Raw genomic sequence first — 27,259 nt, 5'->3', positions numbered from 1 at the left:
TTCCAGCTCACGCTTGCACTTTATTATATGCTGAAAAATGGCGAGTGTCAAAGAACCACAACAATATAGGACAGAAGCAGCGAGAGGGGCCCAAAAGCACCGTCCCCACCCCCGGCACAGCCAATCAGCAATAATTTATACAAACACTTCCATAAATAAGTTAATTCATAAATAAAATTGTAAAAAGACAAAGCAGCAAGGAATGATTTCTGGGGCTGTGGCATGTTCACAGCACTGACAATACCAACGCTATCCCGCACACAGCCACACAACAGCAGCGAGGTAGGGACACATCCCTTTCCCACTGTAGTCGTGGGATCACAACCCATCAGACACAGGCAAAAGCTACACAGTTTGTTACTGATACACTTCACTGGTCTGGCCAGAAGAGCCTTTTCCCTACACTTTCCTCCACGCACAGGAAAGGGTGTTTGGAGGTTGTTCCCATCAGAGGTGAACTGTAAGAGTTACAGCAGGTCTGGGTCATTACAGCAGAGTCACTAGGACAGTCTCTCTCCCCTCACCCATCCAAGACACCAAACTAAGTTAGTGTTATGGCAGAAGCGTCAGGGATACTGGATAATTCAGGACAAGAGACAATCCTTCCCTTCAGGGCAGGAGATCTACGCGCCTCCTCTGTTCATCATTCTCAGAGGAAAAACAAGCTCCAGATGCCCTCCCAACCCCTTTTGAGGCCTGGGTGGGGGGGATCCTGGCACTGGCATGGGGTAGGGACAGGAAAGGGAATAAGACAACAGCAGTGACTACTCCCCTTGCAGGGGCTCATTGGCCCATTTCTGCTTGGAAACAGCAGACCCCACGGGGAGCACAAGAGCTGCAGCTCAGAAAAGAGAATGAAGGGCATAGCAGTAAAAGGCCGCCACTGGTTATATACAAAAGAAAAATAAGACAGCCTGCCCTCATCCCACAGGGGAGGGGGAGCAAACAGACAATGGTTAGGCTTGTACATGCCCCCGCCCTGCTTTTAACACAAGGCTTCCAGTTCTCCTTTAGAGTCAGTGGTAGCAGGTTTAACTGAAGAGGAAGGGTTCTATCAGGAAAGTTTTGTTTTTGGCAGGAAAAAGAAGGAAAGACAACTACTCACACCCTGCCCCCCCACCCCCCTGCAGAATAAATGAATAAATACTGGACTGGGTAGAGCCAGAAATTGAGAAAGACGGGAGAGAAGAATGGGAAAGGGTGGAGATCTGGACTGGGACTCAGATTGGGAAACCCCCCCCCCCCCACTTCACCTCACCCTCTACTCATCCAGGCCTGGTATCAAGTCTGCAATGCTGTCTACATAGTAGTTGGGCACCAGGTCCTTTGCAGCAGGGTTCTCGCTGGCCATGTAGGCCTGTGCCTCCTCCAGACGGGACACACCAGTCAGAGTCAGGACCGTGGCAAGCCCACAATTCTTGCCGAACAGGATATCCGTCTCCAGCCTATCGCCCACCATGAGGATGCGGGAAGGGTCCACATGAAAGCGCTCTACAATGCAGTCAAACATATACGTGTTCGGCTTCCCCACCACCATCGCCTTGCGCCCCGAGGCTGTTTCCACTGCAGCTGTGAGACTCCCTGTCCCTGGGAAGGAGAGAAACAGGCATTCACAAATCAATAGGAGATTTTAGCTACTATGGGACTCAGCCACCAGACACAAGGGAGAAACTCAAGAAGAAATGCTTGTTATCCAAGAACAGACAGCGAGTTAGCAGCCCTGCCAGTCAGTGGAATTCAAAGGTCTCCTGCCTGCCTCTTTGAGGCTCGGAGCACTTTATATCCAGAGACTCAGGGGTAGCACTGTCCCTCTTATTCAAGATGGGCCCTTATGGTCAGGGGCAGGCACCAGCTTTTTGTTGTCTGTTTGTGAACCACCAAGCACCATGGGGTCTTGGCTCATGAATGGCACTTCTAGGCACCGTCACTAAAACAAATAAAACTATTGGTGGTTCAGTGGTGTTTAAGGATTAGATTTGTCTTTTCTAGATAAAGAGAGGGAGAACCACTGTCAGTCATCACCATCTGAAGGGGCATGGCACCTCTCACATAAAGGTCCCTGGCCCAGTCCAGCCACTGGCTGTGGGAAGTGAAATTAAAGCTCTGGGTGCAGTTTCTAGTGGGATAGGTGGCTTTTTGTAACATGGCCCCATCACCACAGAAACCAGGCCTCCTTGGCTGTGTCTCTCTCAAGAAGGGACCGAGCCATTCAACCCTCTTCTGGCCCACGGGGCTAGTCCCAGAGATCAGGGCAACTGCTGCAGCTGCCCAGGGAACACCCTGGGGCTCAGCCCAGCAGCGTCAGTGTGGCAAGAGAAGCAGCAGCGCCCAGGCAGCCCCCCACGAGCAGAGGGCAGGCCTGAGTCTCTGGGGGCCCGGAAGCCGTAGCGGCCGCGGAGGGGGGGGGGAGGCCCGGAGACCCGCCCCCGCCCTCCCCAACTGGAGATCGCAGCCCCCGGGCCTCTCACCCGGGGTGCGCTGCCCGTCGCTGAGCGGGTGCCAGGGGTCGGGGTCGGTGGCCACCAGCAGGCACTGTGGGTCGCGCAGGTAGCCGCAGGCCTCAGACAGCTTAGCGAAGGTGAACTGATCATCGTAGCCGACCAGCACGGCGCGCACCGGCGGCTCGTCCTTCCCGCCGGCCGGGCCGCCCTCAGCGGCCAGGCGCAGCCCGGCCTCCCGCAGCTCCCCGCGCAGCCCCTCCCCGCCCAGCACGAAGACCCGGCCGGGCCCGGGGCAGGCGTCGCCGCCGCCGCCGCCGGCCCCCAGCAGGCGCTGGCGCAGGTAGAGTGCGGAGCAGAGCGCGGAGCTGAAGACCTGCTCGGCCCGCACGCCGCGGAAGCCCAGGCGGCTGAAGCGCCGCTCCAGCTCGGAGACCGAGCGCCGGCTGTTGTTGCTGACGAAGAACGAGGCCTTCCCGCTGCGGCTCAGCCGCTCCAGCAGCTCGGGCGCGCCGGGCACCGCCCGCTCGCCGGCCCACAGCACCCCGTCGCAATCGAACAGCAGCCCCTGCGCCGGGCCCAGCACCTCCCGCGCGCTCGCCCCGCTCAGCCGCCGGCAGGCCGCCATGCCGCTTTCTCCCGCGGGAATGACCTCAGCGCCGGGCGGGGCGCCGCCGCCGCCTATCAGCGCGCGCCCTCGGCCCGATGGGCAAGCCCGCGCCCCGCCCACCTGGAAGGGGCCGGCCAGTGCAGCCCAATCGCCGCGGGAGGTGGGGGAAGCGTGACGGATAAATGCGACAGCCCCGCCGCAAATCGGGGGCGAGGCCTCAGCGTCCAATCAGTAGTGCGGACAGGGTTGACAGGCAGGGAGAATTAACCACGCCCATGCAAGGGGAAAAGCGAGTGGGGACAGGAGGGCGAGATTCTGTTTGAGTTTCTTCGAGGGCCAATGAGAGGAAAGATAGGGAAGAATTGATAGGTGTTCTGAGCCAATCAACGTCCGTCCACACGCCGCTCTGACCGAGAAGCCGGAAAGAACCCCAGCCGCCATAGCCTATTACAGGGGGAGAAAGTTCTAGGAAGGCGGGCAAAACGAAAATGGCGGCTACATTAGCCTCTCAAATAGTAGGAAATAAACGAGAGGGCGCGGCAGTAAAGATTGACAGACTCATGAGCCTATCAAATATTGCAAAATGCGCAGCCGGTGGAGAATGGGAGGAACGACAGTTACCGGTGGGGCTTTCAGTGACAGTGGCCAATGAGATGCTCGTACCATTGAATGGGGGTGGGGCTAAGAGAGTGACAGGCTCACGGGCCTGTTTAATTTCATAATACCCGAAACAATGGAGAGGCGGGGTAAGGGGAGATGATTGGCAGGCGGACGGTGCGGCCGAAGCGGGAGTCGAGGCCGGAGGCCCGCCGCAGCCAAATAGGGCTGGGCCCGGGGGGCGGGGCCACGTGCGGGGCTGGCCGTGGCTGCAGAGCTGCGGGTGCGAGGCTTCCCTGCGCTCAGCCGACCCGCCTGGGCACCGGCCCCCAGCGTCTGCCCGGGTCGGAGGACCCGCCCCCCAAAGCAGCAGGGCCCGCCTGGCTGCAGCCGGGAGAGGGGACCCCTGTGCCAGGCGCTGTACAAATACCGTGGGGGGCAGCCTCTGCCCACAAGAATAGCCAAGTCAGCAGAGCAAGGGGGAGGGGGGGTGTCCTACATGCTAGCAGCTGTGGCCCCCGCCCCACCCCAGCTCATTACAGCCCCCAGTGGGCCGCAGGGTGCTCAGAGCTACTACAGGGAGGGCCGCGGAAGGAGCTAGACGTGGAGGTGGACAGATATGCTCCTGCCCGGGCGGCTGCTTGGCCACAATGGTGCAACCACAAGTGGTAAAATCCATAGACTAAAGTGGCCAGTTCCCTTGGCCGGGGACATAGCGAAAGCAGCCGGAAGGAAACAAGTGCTCTTTGGGGGCTGAGAGAGAGTTGCCACAGACCTCAAACCAGGGTGTCGGGGCAGCCCCGCAGAAGGGATGCAGTTAACCACCCTTATGGAACCCAGTGAGAAGTCACCTCTCACCTTTTTGTTCCCTTGCCTCCATCGGCCAAGCACCCACGCCTACTGTGATTTCCCACCCCCTAGAACCATGGGCCCTCTCAGAGGTGGTGGCTGCTGGCCCATATACAAAAAGGCAGAAAGAAACCTGTTAGGAGTAGGGAATGTGAGGTTGCAGGAGGCTGGGACCTGCCCCCATTAGTCATCTAACAGTTCTAACCCATGGTGACTGTAATAGTACCCAAGCTGCCCAGCTGGTACCTTCCAGGTCCATGCTTAGGGTGCACTGCCCATCTCAATTCTTATGGGTCAGTCCTGTATCCTGCACTTTAAACAGGATTTTCCACCACCACCCCGCCTACCCCAAGAGTTGTAATAATTTCGGGCTTGCCTGGGAGGAGAGAAAACCCAGAGCTTATGTGATTTTCATGCACTGTAGAGAACTAAATGCTGTTGTATTCTCAGAGGCTAGGGGAAAACCGCAAGTGGGGATAGGGGAACCCATTGTTAACTCAGTGCTGGGATGGTCCCCTACCTCCAAATATTGTCCGTGAAGAGCGGTGGAGAAGCAAAGGAAAGGAAGGGATCAGCCCTGCAAGCATTCAGTGTGACAAAGTTGAGACTTTTTCTTTAAAATATATGTACATATATATTTGTAAAAGTACATTACCAAAGGAAACCGTGAGATACCGCAAAACACAACAGACAGAAAGCAGCAATTATTTTACTGGGTTTTCTCACATACAATCCCAGGACCAAATTCAGACTTGATGAGTGCAGACTTGATCAACCCACTGAAGTTAGTTAAGTCGTACTTGCTTATACCAACTAGAAATTTGGCCCCAAGTCTTTAAATAACTTATCAGCAACATATTAAAAAAATAGTCCTACCCCAAACCTCACCATGTCAATGTCAGAGATTCTTAGTGGGAGGATTCAGAATAGCAGCCGTGTTAGTCTGTATTCGCAAAAAGAAAAGGAGTCCTTGTGGCACCTTAGAGACTAACCAATTTATTTGAGCATAAGCTTTCGTGAGCTACAGCTCACTTGCTTATGCTCAAATAAATTGGTTAGTCTCTAAGGTGCCACAAGTACTCCTTTTCTTTTTAGTGGGAGGAGTTTATCAGAACTCATTTGAAGGCAAGGTTGGTCCCAAAGGTAGAGAATTATTGCATTGCGTACGTAGAAAACGTCAGAACAACCCTGTGTATCCAAACCTCATCAATTGACGACTCATCTCCGTCATGGCCTCTGCTGTGTGAATCAATTGCAATTCAGTGCATACACTCCATTTCTCTGAATATGCGTTGAATGGTTCCAAACCATTTTGGATACAGACAAGTTTCCTGTAACTGAAATCCAGTCTTTAAAAGAAGGAAGAGCCGTGAACTCCTTGCTCTCTAGAGTCTGCAGGGTCCTTTGAAAGTGCGAGAGGGGATTTATGAAACCTGAGATTAGTTGAATGAAGCAGAATCATTTGGGAAGGCTAGGAGGGGAATGCTAGATAAACATCTAATGATCCCCTATCTCCTTAGATTGTGGCAGGATCCTAGAACTCCAGGAGCTGGAGTTCGTGTCTTCCTATGGAAAGTTTCTGGTAGCTGGAGGGGAAAGAGAAAGTCCACTGGTACTTTTGCGAAGGCATAGGTAATGAGGTGCCAATAAGGAGAGACGAGGGAAGCAGTGGGAAGAGTCGGGTTCCCCATTTCAAGGGAGAGATTGGAAAACACAGAGACGCACATGCAGGGAGTGTTGGGAAGAGAGATAAGGGAAGCACATGGAGGAGAGGGGAACACTTTCAAGGCTGGAGACTTGTGAACTACCTTCCAGGAAACATAATCCCATGGATCATCCTGGTCCATCTTCACAAGGTCCCATCCGAGCTGCTAGATAGATTTTTGCCATATGTGGTGTGCCAGACTCTGGAGGAGCACCAGTCCATCTTCCCACCTCCTCCCTGGATCCTTGGCAGGCAAGCAGGCAGAACTGATGCCTTCAAAGCTTCCAGTGGGTCTCAGTCATTTTCTGGGGACTGGACCATTGCCTGGGGTATGGCTGAAGAGCGTGACCCTCCTGGAGATGATGGCTCCTTCGGCCCTTCTATCTCTGGGGTGCAGTTTGCAGCAGTTTCTGTACTGTAGCTATGTGCAGGAGGTTGGCCAGCTGCAGAGCCCTCATCCCTCATGGTGTCTGGAGGCATCTTGGGGGTCACTGTAGGCTTGGGGGACAGCGGAGCACCTCGACTCTGGCGTCTGGCAGGCTGGGGTGGAAGCGGAGGTGGGACAGTGGGAGCTCGCATGCACCCACTCACCATTCGGCGAGGGAAGACTTTGGGGTTGGCAGTGCTCTCAGGCACAGGTGGGTTCTGAGGTGTGGGAGTTTGGGTTCGAGGCTGCACCTGTGGCGGGGGCACCATGGGTCGGACTGGGGCAGCTCGCTTCACTGCAAAGCAAACAGGGAAACAAAACTCCTTTTACCAGCTTGTTTTCCATCCCTACGGTCCCTACATGGCAGGCCTGCAGCCTGACTCCTGGCTCTCCCATCCTGTACTCCCATGCCCAAGTCCCATGGCGCAGCTCCTTGCCTTCCAGCCAGGCTGAACTGGACAAGGCAGGGTCCAGCTCTCCATGATGCATTCATACAGTGCCCAGCCCAATGGGGCCTAATCCCTGACAGGGACCCCACAAATAATTACGGGACTGCCCGTAGCAGCTTTGGCCAAAGGCACCAGTGCAGAGTGCCAAGACCTTCCCCATGGCCAGGGGATGAGCTTGCTGCCTCCACAGAAGGGGCAGGATGGGTAAATTGAGAGGCTTATAGGCATTAATGCCCCACAATGGTGTTCTGTTTGCACTAGATGGGCCACAAGTCAAACTGCATTAGAGACGTCTGTGGCATGACAGAGGCTGGTCCTATGGCAGGGGAGAAGCCCAACAGCCAGAGAGGCCAGAGGTCACCTGCCCCAGCTCGATAAATGCTCCCACGTCCATATTGCGTGTTATATCCCAATATGTCCAGCCAGGACCAGCTCAAGTCCCCGGGCCAGTGCCCCTTTCCCCACAGCTCTGGGTCATAGCCTTCCTTAGAGACAGTCCCCAACATTATCACCTGCTAGCATCCCCTTCACTCACAGAACAAGCAGGGCTGGTGAGGGGAAGCCAACCTTGGAACAGGGCAAGATGGGAGCCAGCACTGGTGGGGCCACTCAGGCAGGTCCCTGATACCAATGTACCCCAGTGTGGGCCTCGCCCAGCTGAGGCATACCCCTCAGCAGACTGGTGAGCCCACTGAGCTGCAGTTCCATCGGCAGCATGTCGGTGCCTGGGCCATGCACCAGAAGCGGGACAGATTTTTGTACGCATCGAGGTGTGGCAGCCCGCCAGACTTACTTTTGCGTGCGGTGTCATCAGCCGAGGGGCCCGCAGCCTCAGGAGAAGTTCTGCTCGCCTTTGGGGAGACTGGTCCAGAGGACATTTCGGGGTCTCTTCTGCTGTGGGAAAAGGGCAAGTCAGGTCTCTGTAATCACATCAGCCGGAGACATGAACTATGAGCCTCAAATACGTGTGTCTGCCAGAGACACTTGGTGTGACTGTGGCCGGCACATGGGGTGACACACCTATCATCTGATCATGCTGTTAGCTGCATGGGGTTGTAAATGCGCATGTGCAGAGTTCCGGGATGAATTGTACAGATCGGGAGGTGGGATGGGGTGAGCAGTTACTGGTGCAGGGTGACTGTGCTAAAGACATGTGTCACTGGGGAAACAGATGGAGCTCTCCTCTTGTGACACTGGTGGCAAGGGGTTCCCCTCTCAGACACCCGGGTGGGATATGGCTAGAAGACAATGGTGTTCGATGCAGAGGCAGCTATACAACTGACATAGGTCAGCAGTGCAGCTTATCCAGGATGCTGAGGAAGGGGGACAGAGAAAAAAGGAGAAGATACTGAACATCACTGTTGTAGGATCTATTTATATGGCCTCCTTTACCATAGCATTTGAGTGCCTTTGTAATCGTCAATGTACTGAGCCTCACTGCACCCCTATGAGATAGGGCACTACCATTATCCCCACTTTGCAGACAAAGTGAGGTGCCCATGGTCATACAGGGAGTCTATGGCAGAACAAGGAATTGAACCCACATTTCCTGAATCCCAGGCTAGAACGCTAACGCTGGACCATCCTTCCTCTTGCTCTACCTCAAGAGAAAGCACATATCAGGGCACTGTGAAGCACTCTCTCTTCTGGTGGTGGGCTGTGTGTGCCAAACCTCAAGGTAAGGGAGGAAGATTCAGTTCATATCTAGAGTCTCCTACAGAAGATGACACTGTCTATGATGTGGGGACCCCATCTCTCTGCAGCGGGCAGGGAACAGACAGAACAGCACAGCCTCACTCACTGCCAGACACTTACGCTTCTCCAGCTGTTAGAGAGGGAGTGCTGGCAGGAAGGGGCTGAGGCGACGGCTCTTCCACTGGAGGGGCTTCGCTGGATTTGATTTCCGTGGGGGGAATGAACATGCCCGAAACATTGAAGACTATCTCTTTAAAAAAATAAAGGGAATTAATGCAGCACAGAAGCATCCTCCTCTGTGTCTGCACAGACACTCCCCACACCCAAAGCAAAGCCACCCCATGCAGAGTTCTAGGGGCCTGATCCAAAGGTCACTGGGAGAATCCTAATAACCCTAATGGGCTTTGGATTGTGTTCTGGGAGAGGGCAGCCAACACAGACCATCCTTCAGAACCCACTCACCTACCCACAGGAACCCCTCACTCTCTTCTTCTCGAGTTACTCACAGGGGAATTCTGCGACACTGCACACATGCAAAATTCATGTCCCCTGCAGAAAATACATTTTGCCAGGGAGGCACTGCAATTACACCTTTTGCCCACCAGTGGCTGCTGTGACACCAGAAGAGAGGGCAGCTGGCTCAGAGCTGGAGCAGCCAGCTATGGAGAGGGAGTGAGCAGTGGCTGCCTTCCTCTCAGTGCCCTACCTGTGGGGCCAGGTGAGGAAGCACAGGATATGGTGGGGACACGAACACTGTGGGGCACCTGCTGGGAGGGTCACATAGATTGGGGTTCAGAAGGGCTAGTGTGGGGACAGAATGGGGCTGGGACACAGAAGCTAGTAGGGTGACAGCATTGAGCTGGAATGGGATTGGGGGTGCTGGGTCAGATGGGGACAGCTGGTAGAGGGGTGCAGGGCCACATAGAGACGGGAAGGAGGGGTGGCTGACAGGTGTTTTGAAACAAATTACGAAAATAATTGAAACTCATGATTACGTTGTGTTATTTTGACAAATAAGATATGCGGAATTTTAAAATATTGTGCGCAGAATTTTTAAATTTTTGATGTAGAATTCCCCGAGGAGTATTGAGTATATTGGCCTCAAGTCTGGGAGCAGGCAGCGCCCCCATCACAATGCACCGAGCTTCCAGAGAACAGCTACCCCCTTATCCTCTCTCAGCCTGGAGGCAGACAGCTCCCATCAATATAGACTCTCCAGACCCTGCATGACATCATTCTCCAAGAGCCCCACAGCCCTCCAAAAGCATGCACAGCAGGTCCCGGGAGCTGGTGCCTCGAGTGTGGAGTGGCTGACAGAAGGACGCCACCTGCCAGAAGGCAGGTCACTGCCAATGTCACTACGTTAGCTCGACCGTGGAGCCCCTGGGCAGCCTTTTGTCACTATATGAGGTTCCCAAGGGTTTCTCCTTGTTCTCACCTGTCCACTTCTGAAACCAGGATCCCAAATTTCACAGTGAGCCATTTGGATTTCCAAGCCCCTGAGGGAAGGCCTGGGTGGGGAGCCCAGCTGTACCGCCTCAGAGATCTCCCTCTTGCCCAGCTTTAAACCATTCTTCATATTCGGCACTGCAGCCGCCAGCCTACCAGTGAGGGCCGGGGAGGAGAAGGGAACCACCCTGGACAGGACACCCCTTCATGTCAGCGTGGCTCACTCCTTTGAATTTGTACCCTTCTCATCTCAGACTCTGAGCATGCAGGGCCTGATTCTGAATAGCACTCAGTCCTACCTGTTCGACTCTGGTGTCACAGCACTGGCTCCACTGGACTTGCCCTAAGAGAAGCCAGGATCAAGACGAGCATTGCCTTACCTCCAGGGAAGAGGGTGTTGGCATTCTGTATCAGGGCCTCCACGATGCCCACCACCTGGATGGAGGACACGGAGGCCATGTCTAGCTGCAACGGGTCTCTGAGGGATAGAAAGAGAGAGAGAGAGAGAGAGAGAGAGAGAGAAGCCATTAGGATGGAGCTAGAGATGGACAGTTAATGCAGCTGTTGCTCCTCCTCTGGCAACAGCGCTTGCGACTGTCTGTCTGCTGAACATGGGCCCTGTTTGGAGGTGAATCATGGAAGGCAGCAGGATGAACCCATTTTATAGCTAGTCAAAAACTTGTGGGGTGCTATTAGCACCAGGGGTTCGCAGCAGAAAGCACAGCCAAGGGGTGCAGCTCTGAGGTTGGGCTACGTGGTGCTGTGTGCAATGAGCACACTGCCCCTTTCACCTTGAAAAACCTGGATTCAAGCCCTGTCATAGGTCACACGTGCCACGAGTGTGCTGGGTCTCAGCCACTGCCCAATAGATATTTGCCCCCCTTGCATAAACTCCCTGTGGATTGGCAGAGCTATGTGCTGGGGGACGAGACTTGGCAGAGGGGCGCAGGTCAGCAGGGAGTTGAATCTGTAGAGCTGATCCTCGCAGTGGAACAGTGGGGGGTGTTTGCAGATCAGGACAGGTGAAGGGGCTGAGGTGTGGGATGGGGGCAAGATAAAGAAAGGCCAGGATTGAAGTACATTATCACAGCTGGCTGGTGGGGCAGGACTGGAATAGAAAGAGGTGCATCCAGTAAGGATTGGGGTGCAGTTGCAGAGCTGGGGCAGCGGCCTAGAACTGGAACAGCGGGGTGTGGGTGAGATCAGGAGTGCGGTACTTTAGTGGAATTTAGGATGGGAATAGCAGCAGGTGCTGCTGGTCAATACTAAGCTCTATGGACCATTGCGGTTAAAAAAAATCCCTTTCTTTAAAAGTTCTCAAACTGCCCTTGATGGTTAATAAATCCCAGCCAGGGCTGGTTGCTTCCCAGTCACAGCTCTTGTTTTGTGGGGAGGCTGGTAGAGGAAACATTCAGAGGTGGTGGTGGGGAGGTTCGTGCCCTGGATCACCCCCAGCTGCTGACACCCTGGGGAGTCCTGTGCATTACCCTTTGCTCTGCTGTGACCACAGCAGGTTGGGGCCCAGGACGATGGCAATGTTGCTAGGGGTCATTTTATTCACTTCCTGATGTTCAGCCAGCTTGGCTAAAAACCTGATCAAATACCTGTTGAAAAAGGCAGGGGGTTAGTAAATATCAGGGGAATGCCGCTCCTCCTGGCCCTAGGAATCAGTGCTCTGCATAGCCACATGGGGAGACGGGGATTCCCAACTGAGTCTCTCTCTCCCTCAGAACAAGTGGGGATGCCAGTAGCGTGGAGACCAGGCCCTGGTCTCAGTGTGAGTGCTGTGCAGGAGAGCAGGGTTCCACTCCTGGGGTTAGCAGGGGACATGGCAAAGGCTGTGCCCACTGTCAGAGGGGTTGGCATTGTCCACTGTAACACACCAAACGTCATCTTAGGAGTACCCCCCCATCCTGGTCTCTGACTGCCGGGGAGACATCCAGAGGCTGAGGCCAGGATGCTTTGAGGACCGTAGCCCCTTGGTCTCAGGACAGGGGATTGCTCACCAGCTGAGGCACTGCAATACCACAGAGATGGGCAGAATGTAAAGCCTAGAGACTGATGGATCCCTGCCCCCTACCTCAGATTGTTGTAGTTGTCCTGGGGGAGCCGGCTGCAGGTGTCTTGGAGGCTCTGTAGGCGACCCTCTGGCTCCTTAAAACTGAGAGAGGAGAGAGAAAAGAAGAGATTCAATCTGGCCTGAGAGAAGGAAGGACGGAGGCAGTGTCAGAGGGAGAGGTGAGAACCCTGTTTCCCTCTCCATTCCAATACAGGCTGAAGAACAGGGGATCAGACTCATTTGGGGAGAGGGCTGAACTTATTCCTATGTGCTCTGCACATGTGGAAAGCCCTCTGGTGTCAGCTGGGGCTTGCAAAGGGATCAAGGGGAGAATACAGCTGTTTATTAGTTATTCAATGCATTCTTGTTGCATTCACTACGAAGAAAATCTGCTTCTATTTAGATCACTGCTATTCCTGCCCTTTGTCTCTCTCCCTTCCCTGTCTTTGTGAGTCTCCTCTGTTCCTTCCTCTGCATTTCCTTCCCTGCAGCAATTCCCAAATGCCAACCCAACTTGCTTCACTCTCACCACCCCACCCCCATTCCATTCCCTAAAATGACCAGCCATTAAATAGCTAATGTTGACAAAGCATCATCATCACTGCACTTTAAAATTGATACTCCAATCAGATGAATAGGGGCCAGCAGATTTCAATCCCGAGTCCTTGGCTCTCTGCACACTCAGGCAGACAGCACTGCATGCCTTCAACTCAGTTCACATGTGGAACATTCTCTCCGCAATCAAGGGGGCTAGAAACATATTTTTCTTTTTTAAAAGGAAAGCTTAGACTTTGGGCAATAGGAATATAGCGCTGCCCTCTTTCAACCTGAGCAGCTAGTCAAGTCTGGGGCCCCGGGGACGTTCCAGCTGTGAGCAGGAACTGGTATGTGCAGTGATGTCACAGCCCTGTCAGTCCCAAGATATTAGAGAGACAAGGTGGGTGCCGCGCTATAGTGCTTCTGGTGAAGATGCCTTGCGGAGGTGGAATTATTAAGCCAATGGCAGAGCTGCCCCAGTGCAAGTTGGTAGTGTGGACCTGCCCTGTCAGTAGGTTTCCCAGCCCCGAAGAAGAGCTCTGTGTAAGCTGGAGAGCTTGTCTCTCTCACCAACAGAAGTTGGTCCAATAAAAGCTATTACCTCTCCCACCTTGTCTCTCTCTTATGCTGGGACTGACATGGCTACAACATAACTGCACAGCTCCAAGTCACAGGGAGGAAAGGAAGGTGGGGTGGGGAAGAAAAAAGCAGCTGGGGTGTGTGTTGTTAGTGGGTTCCAGATTGTTGCAATAATCCAGTGTCTCTGTTCAGTCCATGATTTTTTGTGTCTAGCAGAGTAGTGAATGTAAGCTCCCAGGCTCGTCTTTTGAAGGTGTTGGGCAGGTTTCCTTTGAGGGTGAGAACTGATAGGTCAGATATTGAGTCACCGCTCTTAGAAAAATGTTCACTCACCAGTGATGTGGTGTGTTTATCCTTTATCTTTTTCCCGTGTGAGTTCATGACAGAGTGTAGTGATTGTCCGGTATCACCCACATAGTTGTTATTGGGGCAGTTAGTGCACTGGATGAGGTACACCACATTTTGTGACAGGCATGTGTAGGACCCATGGATGGCAATAGGTGTGTTATGAGGGGTGTTGATCGTTGTAGCAATGGAGACATGTCTGCAGGTTTTGCATCTATTGTTCTGGCAAGTCTGATACCACTTTGAATTGGTGCGTCCTGGTCAGAGGGGAGCTTGCTTCTGATGATGAGCTTGGAGAGGTTGGGGGGATTGTTTGAAGGCCAGAAGAGGGGATTCAGGAAAGATTTCTTTCAGGATGGGGTCTCCATCGAGTATGGTTGTAGTTGTTTGATTATACCCTGTATGGTTTCCTCCATTGTGGGGTGATTGGTGACAGTTAGGGGTGGGAGGGAATTTTATTTCTGTATTGAAGCAGGTTCTCTCGAGGTATTTAGGTGGCTTGTTTCATGATGCAATCTACTTCTCTGGTGGAGTGTCCTTGTTCGGTGAAGGTGGTTTTGAGTGTATTAAGGTGCATATCCCAGAGCATATTCTGCGGTATGCGAGTGCCTGGCAGTAGAGAACAGCTTTCTTAGTGTGTTGGGGTGGTTACTGGATCTGTGAAGGTAGGTGTGGCAATCTGTCGGTTTTTTGTATCTAGCTGTCTGTAGGGTTCCATTGCTGAAGCTGATTGTCGTGTCCAGCAAGTGGACTAGCGTGGGAGCATCCCAGAGAGGGTTTAATGGACGGATGCTGGTAGTCGTAGTTGTGGTAGAAATCTGTGAGAGAGTTCAAATGGTCTGTCCAGAGGATGAAAATATCATCCATGTAGAAACTGGTGACAGTCAGGGATTTCTTTGGTGCAGTTTTGCTTATTTACAAAGAATTTACAAAGTTCTGTGTCTCTGAACGCAGAAGGAATCAGATAGCAGGACACAGCTTCTTTTGCTCACAGCACCAAGAACATTTTTTTCAGCCTGCCCCTCCTCCCCCAAAAGTCCTCCACCCACTTAGTCCAAACTCCCGGGTGGGTTCACAAACCCCTTTTTGTGTTAGGTGGGGGAGCTTCTGATTAACTCATCCTGACAGTTATGTTAACTGAAGAGTGTATTCACACTCAAAGAGGTTTGTGATGGAAGCCACCAGTACCTCTCAGCATAACACTCCCCCCATTTTAGCTCTGCCCATCATCCTGATGATGCGCCAAATGGTGACACCCTGTATGACCCATCCCAAACAGAAAGTAAATAAACAGTTTAGCAAATTAAAAATTATACAAGGTGAATGATTTATATAGGTACAGTGGCCTTCTGTCCAGGCGTTTTCACATCACCAGCCCAAATTGCTTTTTATTCCCATCCAGTAGCCCTCTCAGATTTTTCGCTCCCCGCACTATGGACTTTCTTTAAACAACCGGGGAGAGGGCCCCTTTCAGTCAGCCCCGGAGGGATGCCTGTTGTCTCTGTGGAATTTTCTGGCTGAACCAGCCCCTGCTTATTGTTTGAATGGGGGATTCACCTCTGTAATAGCTTTTCCAGCCTCAACTTCCATAGCTACATTCTCAGATTTGAGGGGATGGGGGAGGGAAGAGCCAAACTGAAGCTCTGTCCCCCATACCATAAGCCCTAGCATCTGTGTCCAGCATGAAAGGGGTTTTGAAACATGGATAGGCCAAGACAGGAGCAGTCATCACCAGAGCCTTTCTCAGCTGTGAAAATGCTAAATCACACCCTGAGGGCCAATTAAACGGTTTCCCTTCTTCACTGTTTGCTACTTGTCAGAAACATTCAGCAAATGAACAGAAATCAATTGCTGTTTCAGATTCACAAGAGCTTGAGCAGCTAAGAATTCCCTGAGATTCTGGGTCTCAGAACAGGTTTCAACCACTCCCTTGCTGGAAAGCTACTGCAACATGTACTTGTAATAATGGTTGCTGCCCCTGGGGGCAGGATAGTTCACTCACTGTAAATCAATTGCCTACATACCATTTGTCTCACCTGCCTGGCCCATACCTTTAAAGGGCAATTGCCACAAGACTGACTTTGTAAGGCACCTTTCCTGGCACTGATTCCACAGGCATTAGCCATAATGAAATCCAAGCCAATTCTGAGTTCATGCACTATGTCAGCCACCCAGACTTCTTGCTCGAATTCCAGAGGTCCATTCTTCAAACCCAGTTTGGGACAGGTGCCCTTGCCCCAGTCATTGTCTCCACTTGAAACCAGTTAGGTGGTTCGGTTTGGGAACCCCGGTCCCCAAGATGTTTTAGTGTATCTGGTTTAATAAGCAGCTGTGTCTGAGCCAGTGTCAATCACCGCTGTGCATTCTGCAGATCCTACTGTAGTCAAACTCCCATGATTGTTGTTCAAATGCCCACATATAAACAAAAATGGTGGGGCTGATCCTGGTACCTCCACCAAGCTTTGCCCTTTCAGCTTGGGGTACCCCCATTTCCCAAACTGGGAGAGAGAGAGACTTTCACTAGCCACTTGTGGCAGTCTGTGATGGCCTACCTGACATTTATAACAATCCTTTTTGTGGCCAGTGTTGTCACAGTACCAGCGTTTAACTGAACCGTTTCCTTTAATTTTTACGTACAGGTCAATTTCTCTTCTTTTACAAATCAAATGTGTCAGTTTTTGCCATCATTCAATACGGTCACAAACCAGATTAAAATCCCCTCTTTCATCACACACATCAGACGCAGAGCTGTACTTACAGGGCTCATGGCAAGCAGTTTCCCTCTTCCTCACTAGCAGATGCTTCCTTCCTTGCCTGGTGAACTGCTGCAAGAAAATATTCAAATTCTGCGGCCAATTCCCCCAACCTCTCAGTGTGTCTTTGGCGTCCTTTCGCTGATCTTGATCTTGATCTGCAAGTCCAAGTCCCACTGCAAGTCCAAGTCCCCTTGGTGTTATCTGGGTATGCCATGAACACAAGTCTCTGCAGGCCCTCTGCCAGTTCAGATGGAGTTTCTTCTTTCCCTCTCTTTCTAGCTCTTAGCTGTGCCCTGGCCAGCTCAGGTTGATGACTAGCTCCAAACCACATGTTAAGGGCTTGTACCAGGTCTGGATTACACAGTCTGTTTTCTAGGGGTAAGATCTGCAGCACAATCAGAGCTGGGCCACCCATGTGGGCTGTGAGTAACACCCCTTCCTGTCCTTCCTCCCAGCCATTTATTGGCACTATAATGTTGAGTTGAACCACATAAGCTTCCCAGGAAGTTTTTCCCTGAACGATAGTGGGGTTTTGCCTCATTTGAGTTGGGACAGACCAACCTCTCCCCTCTGGGCCGCTGTGGATTACAAACTGGGTAGAAACCTTGTAAATGTCCGGTCTTCCCCACATCCTCTGGCTGCCTCAATTCCTCATACAGGCGGTGGCCTTCCTCTGTGGTCAGCAACCCTTTGGGTTCCTCTGGACCTGAATTTTCAGCTCCTTAAGTCCTTGCTGCAGCTCATCTCAGTTAGCCCATTCCCGGTTGGCTAAAACTTTCTTGGCTCCGCTGTTTTGTGGGAAAACTTCTGGCCTATGGCAGTCCGATTGTTGGTCACCTCATCAATCTGTTTCATTCCAGCCTGGGTGTGTTTCAGCCGGGTTTGCCAACCTGCCCGGGCACTTCGTCGTTGGTGCTCCAACAGGGATCTCATCTTGGCCTGCAAGTCATCTCTGAGCCCTTTCTGGGAAACCTCCAGCTCTTGTCTTAATGCCTTTTGCAACGTCTCCAGCTCCTGTTTGAGGGCTTGTTTTATATCCTGCTGGCCATTTTTGATTTCTGCAAGCTCTTCCAGGATTTGTTCCATCTTGGTTCCAAGCTCACAGGCTCTCTCCTTGGAAACCAGATCCCACGCCTGACATGAGTGTTGCCCCTTTTCAACCCAAAATCTGAGGCCCTGGGCATGGTTCAGTTGAGAGGAGAAGTTGGTGGTAGTCAGGTATTTCTCCAAGGTAGTTTTGTTTAGTTACAACAAAGAATGTACAAAATCCTGTGCCTCTGAAAGCAGAAGGAATCAAATAGCAGGAAACAGCACCTTTTGCTCACCATACTAAGAACACCCTTTTCAGCCTGCCGCCTGACCCGAAAAACCTCTCCCCAGGCTTCTTCCAAGGTCAGACTGTCTAGACACCGTGCTTTCAGTTGCTCCTTTCGTCACAGACACGCACAAAACACAACAATACTCAGCAAAAGCCCTCTGCCCACTCAGTCCAAACTCCCAGGGCTGATTCACAACCCCCGTTTGTGTTGGTGGGGGGCTTTGGATTAACTCATCCTGGCAGTCACGTTAATGGAAGAGTGCGTTCTGCTCAGTCTCAGAGAGGTTTGTGACCGATGCAGTCACCAGTACCTCTCGGCAGAATGCTATCCATGCATCATGCGGGCCAGATCTAACCTGCGGACCCCTATGTTTGACACCCCTGCTGAAGAGTCCATAATCAGAGCGGTCCTTTTAATAATTTAGCCTGCTTAAGAATGTCCATCTCTCTGGTTCTTTCTTACCAGGCTACTTTAAACCAGTCATCGTAGAGTTCATAGGTCATCAAGGGTTGGGGCAGCTCTCGCAGGTAGGATTTCAGTGCACCTGAGATGGAGGCAAAGGGTCATGCTTTACAGAAGGGGTTCTCAAACTTTTTTTTGCTTGGAACCCCTTTGAAATTATTTCAGGCTTTGATGACCCTCCCATACCATGCCACCCTTACTTTTGCACTGCTGCTGGGGCCAGTGCTGCCTTCAGAGCTGGGCACCTGGCCAGCAGCCGCTGCTCTCTGGCCGCCCAGGCTGTGAAGGGCTCTGGCTGTCAGCTCTGTGCATGGCTGACAGCCAGAGCCCCAGCATGTGCGGGGGCTGACAGCTTGCCACCTCCCCATAATAACCTCATGACCCCACCCCCAGTTTGAGAACTGCTGCTTTAAAGATAATACCATGCTTCTGGGGCTGCCACTCGTCCAGTCAGTGTCTCCGGGGCCCTTACCTTGGGCCTCCAGCACGTACCTGCAACAGCGTGTGGGTCAGAGTAGAATTCCTCCAGTGCGTTGGAGCCACTGGCCAAGCTGCACTTCAGCTTCCTGAGCACCGAGGCCCCCGCTGCCAACCTGAAGAGCCCCTAGAGGAGGGAGGTGAGAGACAGCGTGACAGCAGGACGGACTGGCTGTGGTTGGGGGAAGGAGTTGGGCAGCAAGCGGCACCTACCTCCTCCCTCATGCCTGACGCCAGCAGCATCATGACACAAGCTTCAATGGGAAGGGCAATCTCCCGACCCAAAGTCCTCAGGTGCGTCTCCAAAGGCACCCCATAATACCCCGACACTGGGGTATCCACGGAGAAAGGGGGCTCTGGAAAAGAGAAGAGAGATCAGGAGGGGGTGGAGGACAAACCCCCAGTGGAGAGGGTGCTTGAGTCTCTCTCCTAGTCCTCTGGTTCTAGGCCAGGCTCAGGCTGGGGAGGGATCAGTGCTCATCACCATCCAACAGCCAGCTCTGTGGTAAATGAGGTGAGAGGGGTCAACCCATTTCCTAGCAGGACAGGGACTCCAAACCGCCATCATCACGCCTGGTTGTAAATTGCCCTCCGATCAGCAGTCCCAGCAGGGAGGCCGAGGACCAAATGAGCTGTGGGAGCCAAATTCTCCTCTCACTCCAAGCTCCGGTCTCTCCAGTGAGGACTGAGGTACATTGGCAGGGGTCAGTTTGGTGCACAAAGCTTGCCCTGCTGCATTCATACAATCCCAGGATAACTGGGTGAGGAAGAGAGCTGCCCAGCAAACAGGCTCAGTGGGAGCTTGGAGACACCCTGAGGAAGCAGTAGAGAGAATTGACCCCTTCTGCCTACATTCCATGTGTAGTTACTCACACTGTCATCCACAAAACCCTGCCCCAGCCCGGCTCGTCCCACCCACCTGCCTGGCTGTGGGTCTCCTTCAGCTCTGCCAAGACTGTATCCAGGGATTCCAGAGACTTCCGGTGGTACTGAGCTTGGATTTCCAGCAGCTGCCAGACAGATCACAGGCAAATCGCAAACCTTTACTCTGCACAGTATCTCTCAGAGACACCGGATCTTGGGGGATTTGACAGGGATGGGTGCTTTCAGATGGGACGTGCAATGCAAAGGAGAGTGGCGAAGACAGAGTGGGAACAGCAGGGGAGAAGCCTCTTTTGCCAGTAGCGGCGGGGCAGTGGGATGGGACCGAGAAGAGGCCAGTGCAACATGGAGATCCTAGGGGACTTGTACACAATGGGAATGAGCTGGGGTGAGGGAACAGCACGGAGGGGTGGGACTTACTTTGATGAAGTAGTTAGCATAGCTGTCCTCCTTGGTAGAGAAGTGATAGAGGTCAGCCATGTATTCATCCTGGAAATGACATAGAGCGAACATTAACCTTCTCCTCAGCACCACCACAATGAAGGGGGCCCCCCATCAGCCCTCATCATTAATCCCACCAGTCCCCCAGACAGTGCTCCCATCGCCAGATCTGGGCCATGAACACACAGCAGGCTACATCAAGAGATGCAGGGGGTCTTACTGGCATTTGGAGCAGAGGCAAATGAAGACAGCAGCCCAGAGGAGCTGGCTCGTTAGATTTGGGGTTACACTGGTCAGCATTCGCATTCTCCCTTCAGCCCCCCAGGAAATAAGTCTATGCTTCCTCTTTGTTATTAGGATTGGGGTTGAGGCCCCAGCGAATATCAGGGTCCCGTTGTGCTGGGTGCTGCATGAGAAACAGTCCTTGCATGGAGGAGCTCACCGTCTGGGCCAACAAGACAGACACAGGCAGGGAGGAAGGCAGAGTTGTCACCCCCAGGGACCAGAGGCACAGAGAACTGAAGCGACTTACCCAAGGTCCCCCAAGGAGTCTGTGGCAGAACTGGGAGCTGAATTCAGATCTGCTGAGTGCCAGGCCTGTTTCTGAGCCACAAGACGGACCTTCTGTTCTACAATATGTTCCTCTTTGCTGCAGGTTTCTCAGCTCCGTGGTGAGCACCCCACCAAGCTCTCCTGCAGTGGCTTTACTCTCGGACCACCACACTGCTGCTCTAAACCCTTTCCTACTCGATTACACTGGAGCCTGGGGCTGGCATTGGAGTTCGCCAGCTGTCTATCCCTTCTGGAGTTTGGGACACAGCCATCTTACCAAGGCCAGCATACCACTGGTGCTGGCTGCATCTGGACCAACCCTCTCACTCTAGACAGAGCTCTAGCCTGTAACTAGTGACTGACTCCTGAGGCCTCCCGGGACACAACCGCTAACGATGAGTGGATTGGTGCCCAGCTCTCAGAATGAACCCAGACCTGGCCTCCTTTCCCCCACTTCGTGTCATCAGCTTCCCCTCCCCAAAGAGGGCGGACTCATTTTCCACTTGCCTTACACTGCTCCACCCTTCGCTTCACCTCCTCTTCCTCTTCCTTCAGGTTCTCCAGTTTGATGGCAGCGGACGACCCCCCCGGGCCAGGGCCAGCACCAGCACTGTTACTGGAGTTCTTGACAGCTTGGTTCAGCCTTTGGGTTGCAAAAGAAGAATCAGGCCGACATCCTGGAAGCCTGATGGCATTTAATACCAGGGATGCTGACACTTTAAATGGAGAGGCACAGACCCTCCAGCCCTCTCCTCCATCCACATCAGAACTCTGGCCGATATGTAAATACGCCTAGAAGCGGGAGGGTTGCCTCTCTCCTTCCCCTTGGCAGAGCATTTACTTGTGGGTTAAACCCTCCATTTCTGCCCCAGCACAGGATTTGCTCATTCAGAATGTGTGAACATAGATAAACCTCCCCCCACCCCTGGTACCAGGACCTGCCCTAGGGGCATGGGCATACAGGCCAATAATCCCTGCACCAGCTGGAGTCACCCACACGAAGAAGAACTGAGCATTTTGCTGCCCCAGGTGACTGCCTGTTCTGCTTGTATAGCAGAATCCACAGTGTCTTTAACAGGAAGGGACTTCACGAGTGCACACTGCATCTGGACTCATCCTTGTGTGTCAGGGACTTAGATCCTTTCTGATCTGAGGGTGCAGCTGTCAGCTCCCCCCGCCCTCAATCCCCACTCTCAAGGGGCAATCATCTGGATCACAGCTGCAACCCACCACTCTCCCCCTCGCTCAGTACCTGCTTTTGATGGAGTTCCAGTCTGAGATCAGCTTCTGAAGATTCTTCTTATGTTTCAGGATGACAGGCAGCTCCTCCTAGCCGAGATTGGGATGAGGGAGTTAGTTACAGATCCTACCCCTGTGCTGCCAGGAATGGCTGCGTTTATGCTGCATTTTGTGCAATCACAAAGAGAGAGAGGCAAGAAGGTTGGGGAGAGAGCAGAGGTGGGCCAGAGAGCACAAGCAGGCAGGAGAGATGGAGGGAGAGTGAGCAAAGAGGGGATGGGGAAAGCAAAGATAAGAAAGAGAAAGATCAGGGCTACCTCACTCAGTTTATTCAGAGGCTGTAGGACGTCTCTCTCTAAGGTGATTTCAAACTCAGACAGGACTTTGGCCAGCATGCTTTGTATGAAGCAGCTCATCTCTAGAGCTCTCCTATAGGAATGGAAGGGGAGAATCACAGCAGGTCTCAAACACCCTCCCCTCTCCCTGCAGGGTAGTGCATCAGGGAGGCAGGCAGTGCCCATCCTACTGCACTCAGAGATGGAGAGCACAAACCCCCCAGCGCGCGTGCTCAGGGGTGGGGTGCCGCCCTGTGGCTGGCAGCGTTAACCTTGATGCAAGTGCTCAGAGGCTCAGTCTGGGAGCATGAACCCCTGAACCAGTGCCCTGGGGATAGGGTGACCAGGCAGCAAATGTGAAAAATCAGGACAGGGCGGATAATAGGAGCCTATATAAGAAAAAGACCCAAAAATTGGGAAAATTAACAGGAGTACTTGTGGCACCTTAGAGACTAACAAATTTATTAGAGCATAAGCTTTCGTGGGCTACAGCCCACTTCATCAGATGCATAGAATGGAACATATAGTAAGATTATATATATACAGATAAGTTGGAAGTTGCCATTCAAACTGTGAGAGGCTAATTAGTTAAGATGAGCTATTATCAGCAGGAGAAAAAAACTGGGACTGTCCCTATAAAATTGGGACATCTGGTCACCCTACCTGGGGAGTGTGTGCTGATTGTACCATATGCACTGATACTTTTCAGGGCACTTACCCGAGGCTGGAATCGGTGTCTAGTTCTTTGAAGCTCTCAGCCATAGTCATGGAAAGAGCCATCAAGGGAAGCTTCTTCTGCACAGAACCAAGGGGTGGGGACGGAGGGGGGGAGAGAGGAAACAATGAGCAGACAGGTCAGATCCTCCCTCCCCCTCCAGTGTGGGAGTGACACCTTCAGCACCACAACCTGCTGATGGCAGGGCCAGCCAAGGAAGTGCCACCTCACACAGGACACATTTCACATCCGTCCCCACCTCACAGTCCCTCCTCAGAATCCTCCTCACCAGCCTGAGAATCAAAGCAGAAGCAAAGGAGATACACGGGAGGGGTTATGATGCAAATGGCTACTATGGTCTTTAAGGCTCCATGACCCTGCCTCACTCTCTCCAACTAATCCCCACCCTGCACAGATCAGACCCTCCACGGTGGAGGGGAATAAATGTGCCGCTGTAACACTCAGGTCTCAGGCGCTTTGCACCCTTGAAGCATCTTCCACCCAGCAGAGTCTCGCATGGAGCAGCTGGGCTTGGCTGCTGGGGGAGGGGCTGACAACCACTTCATGGGTAGGCTGAAGAGGCAGCTTGCCAGGGAGCGGAGCCAGGGACAGAGGCACTTACCACTCGTTTGTCCATGTCGGCCCCGCACTGCCCCTGCAGGCATGCCTGGAGCTTCTTGGATACATTGTGCGCTGCCCGTTTGGCTGGCTCAATTCTCTGCTCTATCTAGAGAGAGGGAAGAGACTGGGAAGTCAGTGGGGCTGGGCTGGGGGATTCCCTTCCCCAGCCACCCCCCAGTGTATCAGGTTCCAGGGTTGCCTTGGGGTCTCTCTGCTGGGGTTTCCTAGCTGGGAAGGCAGCTGTGTGTTGAGGGAAGAGAACTTCCGTTCTTCCAGTGTGGAGGGTATGGGGTGACCCCCTCTGCCTATTGACATCCATCCATGTCCCTCTGGTGCCTCCCCTGTGTGTGCGAGATCTGGTGGGGTGTTGTGTCCCCATCCCACACCACTGCCAGAGAGGGCTGGACTCTGAAGCCTTGCCTACACTATAGGTACAGCCTGTTTGCATGCTGACCCTGTTCTACCACCGCTTGATTTTGCCTGTGTAGACTGGACCCATGTCACATAGTTTCCTTAATGTGGTTATAACACGGTTTTGTCTGGTCTACACGGGAAAAAAACAACCCACGTTCCAGTGTGGCTAGGCTGTGTTGTAACTGGGGTCCCTAATGTGGCTAGAGACATAGTGTAGACAAGGTCTCAGCAGCAGAACTAGCATGGGAAGCAGGGCTCAGGCTTGAGGTTAGCTCTGTCCCCCACTGATGTAATCAGGGAGGCTTGTCAGAGGTCTATCACCCAGTACTGCACCTAGGTACCATTCCAGGATGCAGAAAAATCCAGGCTGAGGCTTCCCTGTAACTTTGTTATAAACATGGAGAGAGAGTAACTCATACACAGACACACCAGATGTTCGCCCCACATGCAGGCACAGGCCCACACATGCCCATGGACCGAACCCATGCCTTACCTGCAGCAAGTCTTCAGTCAGGAACTCTGCTGTTTCTTGGGCTCTGGTGAAGAGGGCGTGGGAGGGAGAGAGAGAGAGAGAGACTTATTACAGTTGGTGACCTCCAGCCAGCCTCCTCCGGAGGGAGGGCTTTGAACCACAGCGGCTCTGGGTGGGTCCAGGGGGATGGGAGATGGTGGGTCCTGAGTCATCCCGTCTAAGGCTGGGCTTGACTAAGAGGAGCTTTCAGGTGGGCCCACAGGAAGTGGATGTGAAGCATGAGAATGGCTCCCAACCTGAGAGCAGAGGGGGCTGGGACTCAGGCACAGGGCAGAGTGATAGCACTGGAGGTCCACGCTGGCTCCTTCTCAGCTGAACAAGGGATCTAGGTCAAGATTTTCAGAAGTGTCTAGTGATTTGGGGCACCCCATCAGAGACACTTGATTGTCAGGAGGCGCTGAGCTCCCGCCCTCTAGTGATCAGGGCCCTTCAAGACATGTTGGGGTTGGGCACCCAAAATCACTAGGCACTTGAGCAGCTCTTGGCCCCAGTTCTGGTTCTTCTCCTCCTCCTCGTACCAGGGGCTGCCAGCAGAGTCCATCCAATCCAGGGGCTTCTTCTTTCAGGGGCTGTGCCCAGTGTGAAGGGCAGGTGAAGAGGAGAAGACCACTTTAATGCAGAGGATATGGGGAGAAAAGAGCCGCTGCAAGTGCCCTAGTCCTTACACAGGGGGAAGGGGAATTGAGGGAGGGGACTGCTTTGGGGTAAGGGGAAGACCCTGCAGCAGCATAACCTATTGCTCCCAGTGAAAGACCCACTCGCCTGGCCTGGGGGCTCAGGCAAACAGTGAGATGAGTTCAAGCCATTCTCAGCCTCCTGACATTAGAAAAACCAACGTGGGTGTGTGGGTGAGAACTGAGACAGGAGAGCCCAGCCCTGCCAGGGCTTTCAAGGTTTTGCAAGAGGAACAATTAGAAAGAAAAACAATCAAGCAGAGGTGGCACTGGGCTGGGGAATGGCAGGAATGGAAATATAGTTAGAGACCCAGAGAGGAAAGGTGAGCAGGGCATACGCCCAGAGCCCCCTCCCCTCTCATCAGCCTACCGAGACACTCCCCGCGCCCCTCTCCACCTCAGGCAGGCTTTTCTGAGACACTGGGGGATACAAGAGGAAGCTCCCATGGTACCGTGTGGAGGATTTAGCTCCAAATGGGGCCTCCAGCCCAGGAGGGAGAGCAGCTCTGGTAGGGAATGTTCCTGTAGTCTTGTTACTCCTTTTCCTGCATCTTTGTTCCTCTCTACCCCAATGGGGCCTGGGGAATTCCCTCTGCTGCGGACTTCTACACTTCCCTGGCCCCAACCCCGGCTGCCATCCTGCCGCACAGAGGGGCACAATGCGACAGGCCCTCCCTGCCTAGCCTGTCAGGCTTAGGGTCGCCCCCTGGCCTGATTTTCATGGGGCTGAACCACACCATCGAAGCTGAGCTTACAGGGCAATTCGGGGCCTGGCTGGACGGAGGGGCCCTGCTGCTTGGTCCAGCAGGACAAGTGGAGCCAGCCAGCTGCTCTTGGTTAACCTGGCTTTATAAACGACCAGAGGGAGTCGCTACTGAGCACCATTGCTGTGCCCCTCCAGCTCTCCCAGCCAAGAGGGCCGAGTTAATCAAGCCCCCCGGGGGTTAGCTAAAGCTTCCCCAGAACTGGGGCTGCTCCGAGCAACCCCGGCCCCCTTCCTCGGTCGCTCAACCGCAGGGCCTCAGTGGTCGTCACAGCTTCTCCCCCGGCTCCTGGCCCGGCATGCATCCGGCCTACGACCTGCTGCAAGGCTAGGGGGTGGCGGTGGCGGTTGGGCAACGCTCTCCGGTGCAGCTTCCTGCCCTCCCTGGCAGCCCCACCAGCGGGGAGCTGGCGGGCTCGAGGCTGGGTCCTTACCGTCCCGTGATGCTGGGATGGGAGAGCTGCTGCCGCATCCGATTGAACTGCCTCTTCATCATCTTGGGAGCGGAGAAGAGAGCGTGGCACCGACCGCCCCCACGAGTGGCTTCCCCCACTCAGCACCAGCCAGCTGCACTTGTCATCGGAGGAGCCAGAGCCCACTGCCTCTTCCTCCCCGCTGCGCTTCTCGGTACTTCCCTCTCTCCTCTCCTCCCTCCCCGCTCGGTTCTTTCGCTCCGCTCTGACTTCGCTTTGGACTCCCGCCCTTTTCTCTCCTCCCTCCTCCGGTGCCCTCACTCCTTCTTGCTCATGGATTTCCTGCCTTGCTTTTCTCCTCTAGCCCTTTCTCTCACTTCTCCTTCCCTCCTCAGTTTCCTCTCTGGTCTGGTTCCCACCCTCCCCCCTCCCCCGTCACTGCTGAGCAGGTAAGAGCTGTCAGTGCTCCTGTTGCTGCTCTCTGTTCCTGTCACCACCCCGCAAGTATAAATAATTTCAGCCAAGCCTTAAAGGGGAAATCTTTTTACAGCAAACACATAACAAGGCAGAACAAGCATCCGCCACCGCCTAACCAGAGCGCAGGACCCACATGCTCTCCCTCTCGTTTCCCACGCGCTCTCTCCACCGGCGCTTACTCTGCCTTCCTTACGCCTTGTCAAACTCGCTTGGGGAGCCAGGCGATTGATCCCACTAGCTAGAGGCAGGGACGGAGCAGGCAGGAGGCACGCTAGTGTCCCAGCAGCTCTGCCAACGCACCTCAGTCGTGACCCACAGCCTCCCTGGCCAGCTCTGCCAATGCCCTTCATTCCTGGCTTTTGGTCAGATGAAGAGTTTATTTGCCAAAAAATGCAGTTTTGTTTGACCCAAAACCATTTGTGAATTTGACACAAATTAACCAAAACAT

At 53.5% G+C, this 27,259-nt stretch overlaps 2 protein-coding genes across 2 annotated transcripts; both read right to left on the bottom strand.

The window, feature by feature from the left end:
• PDXP (pyridoxal phosphatase) lies at positions 1-3,110 on the bottom strand. Its single transcript, XM_084621740.1, has 2 exons — positions 2,469-3,110; positions 1-1,587 (listed from the first exon to the last, which is right to left on the bottom strand). The coding sequence occupies exons 1-2, from the start codon at positions 3,064-3,066 to the stop codon at positions 1,262-1,264; spliced, it is 924 nt and encodes a 307-aa protein (XP_084477866.1). The 5' UTR covers positions 3,067-3,110; the 3' UTR covers positions 1-1,261.
• Positions 3,111-5,157: 2,047 nt separating this feature from the next.
• Positions 5,158-26,550, bottom strand: SH3BP1 (SH3 domain binding protein 1). Its single transcript, XM_084631706.1, has 18 exons — positions 26,356-26,550; positions 24,446-24,488; positions 23,540-23,644; positions 22,921-22,997; positions 22,185-22,296; positions 21,881-21,957; positions 21,136-21,271; positions 20,056-20,124; positions 19,673-19,763; positions 18,967-19,109; positions 18,769-18,880; positions 18,277-18,358; positions 12,300-12,380; positions 11,707-11,823; positions 10,600-10,697; positions 8,891-9,020; positions 7,869-7,969; positions 5,158-6,921 (listed from the first exon to the last, which is right to left on the bottom strand). The coding sequence occupies exons 1-18, from the start codon at positions 26,415-26,417 to the stop codon at positions 6,494-6,496; spliced, it is 2,064 nt and encodes a 687-aa protein (XP_084487832.1). The 5' UTR covers positions 26,418-26,550; the 3' UTR covers positions 5,158-6,493.
• Positions 26,551-27,259: the final 709 nt, after the last annotated feature.

Source organism: Lepidochelys olivacea (assembly GCF_965140295.1).
Source record: "Lepidochelys olivacea isolate rLepOli2 genome assembly, chromosome: 1".
NCBI classification, from domain to species: domain Eukaryota; kingdom Metazoa; phylum Chordata; order Testudines; family Cheloniidae; genus Lepidochelys; species Lepidochelys olivacea.
The sequence above is the reverse complement of the archived record's forward strand: the minus strand, read 5'-3'. Positions and strand labels throughout refer to the sequence as shown.

Excerpts from the sequence above, each read along its gene's own strand:
- PDXP (XM_084621740.1), bottom strand. The coding sequence starts at position 3,066 with ATGGCGGCCTGCCGGCGGCTGAGCGGGGCGAGCGCGCGGGAGGTGCTG. Across the intron at positions 1,588-2,468 it reads CGACGGGCAGCGCACCCCGG|GGACAGGGAGTCTCACAGCT; the intron begins GTGAGAGGCCCG and ends TCTCCTTCCCAG.
- SH3BP1 (XM_084631706.1), bottom strand. The coding sequence starts at position 26,417 with ATGATGAAGAGGCAGTTCAATCGGATGCGGCAGCAGCTCTCCCATCCC. Across the intron at positions 22,998-23,539 it reads CCGACATGGACAAACGAGTG|AAGAAGCTTCCCTTGATGGC; the intron begins GTAAGTGCCTCT and ends GGTTCTGTGCAG. Across the intron at positions 21,958-22,184 it reads CTCTGAATAAACTGAGTGAG|GAGGAGCTGCCTGTCATCCT; the intron begins GTAGCCCTGATC and ends AATCTCGGCTAG.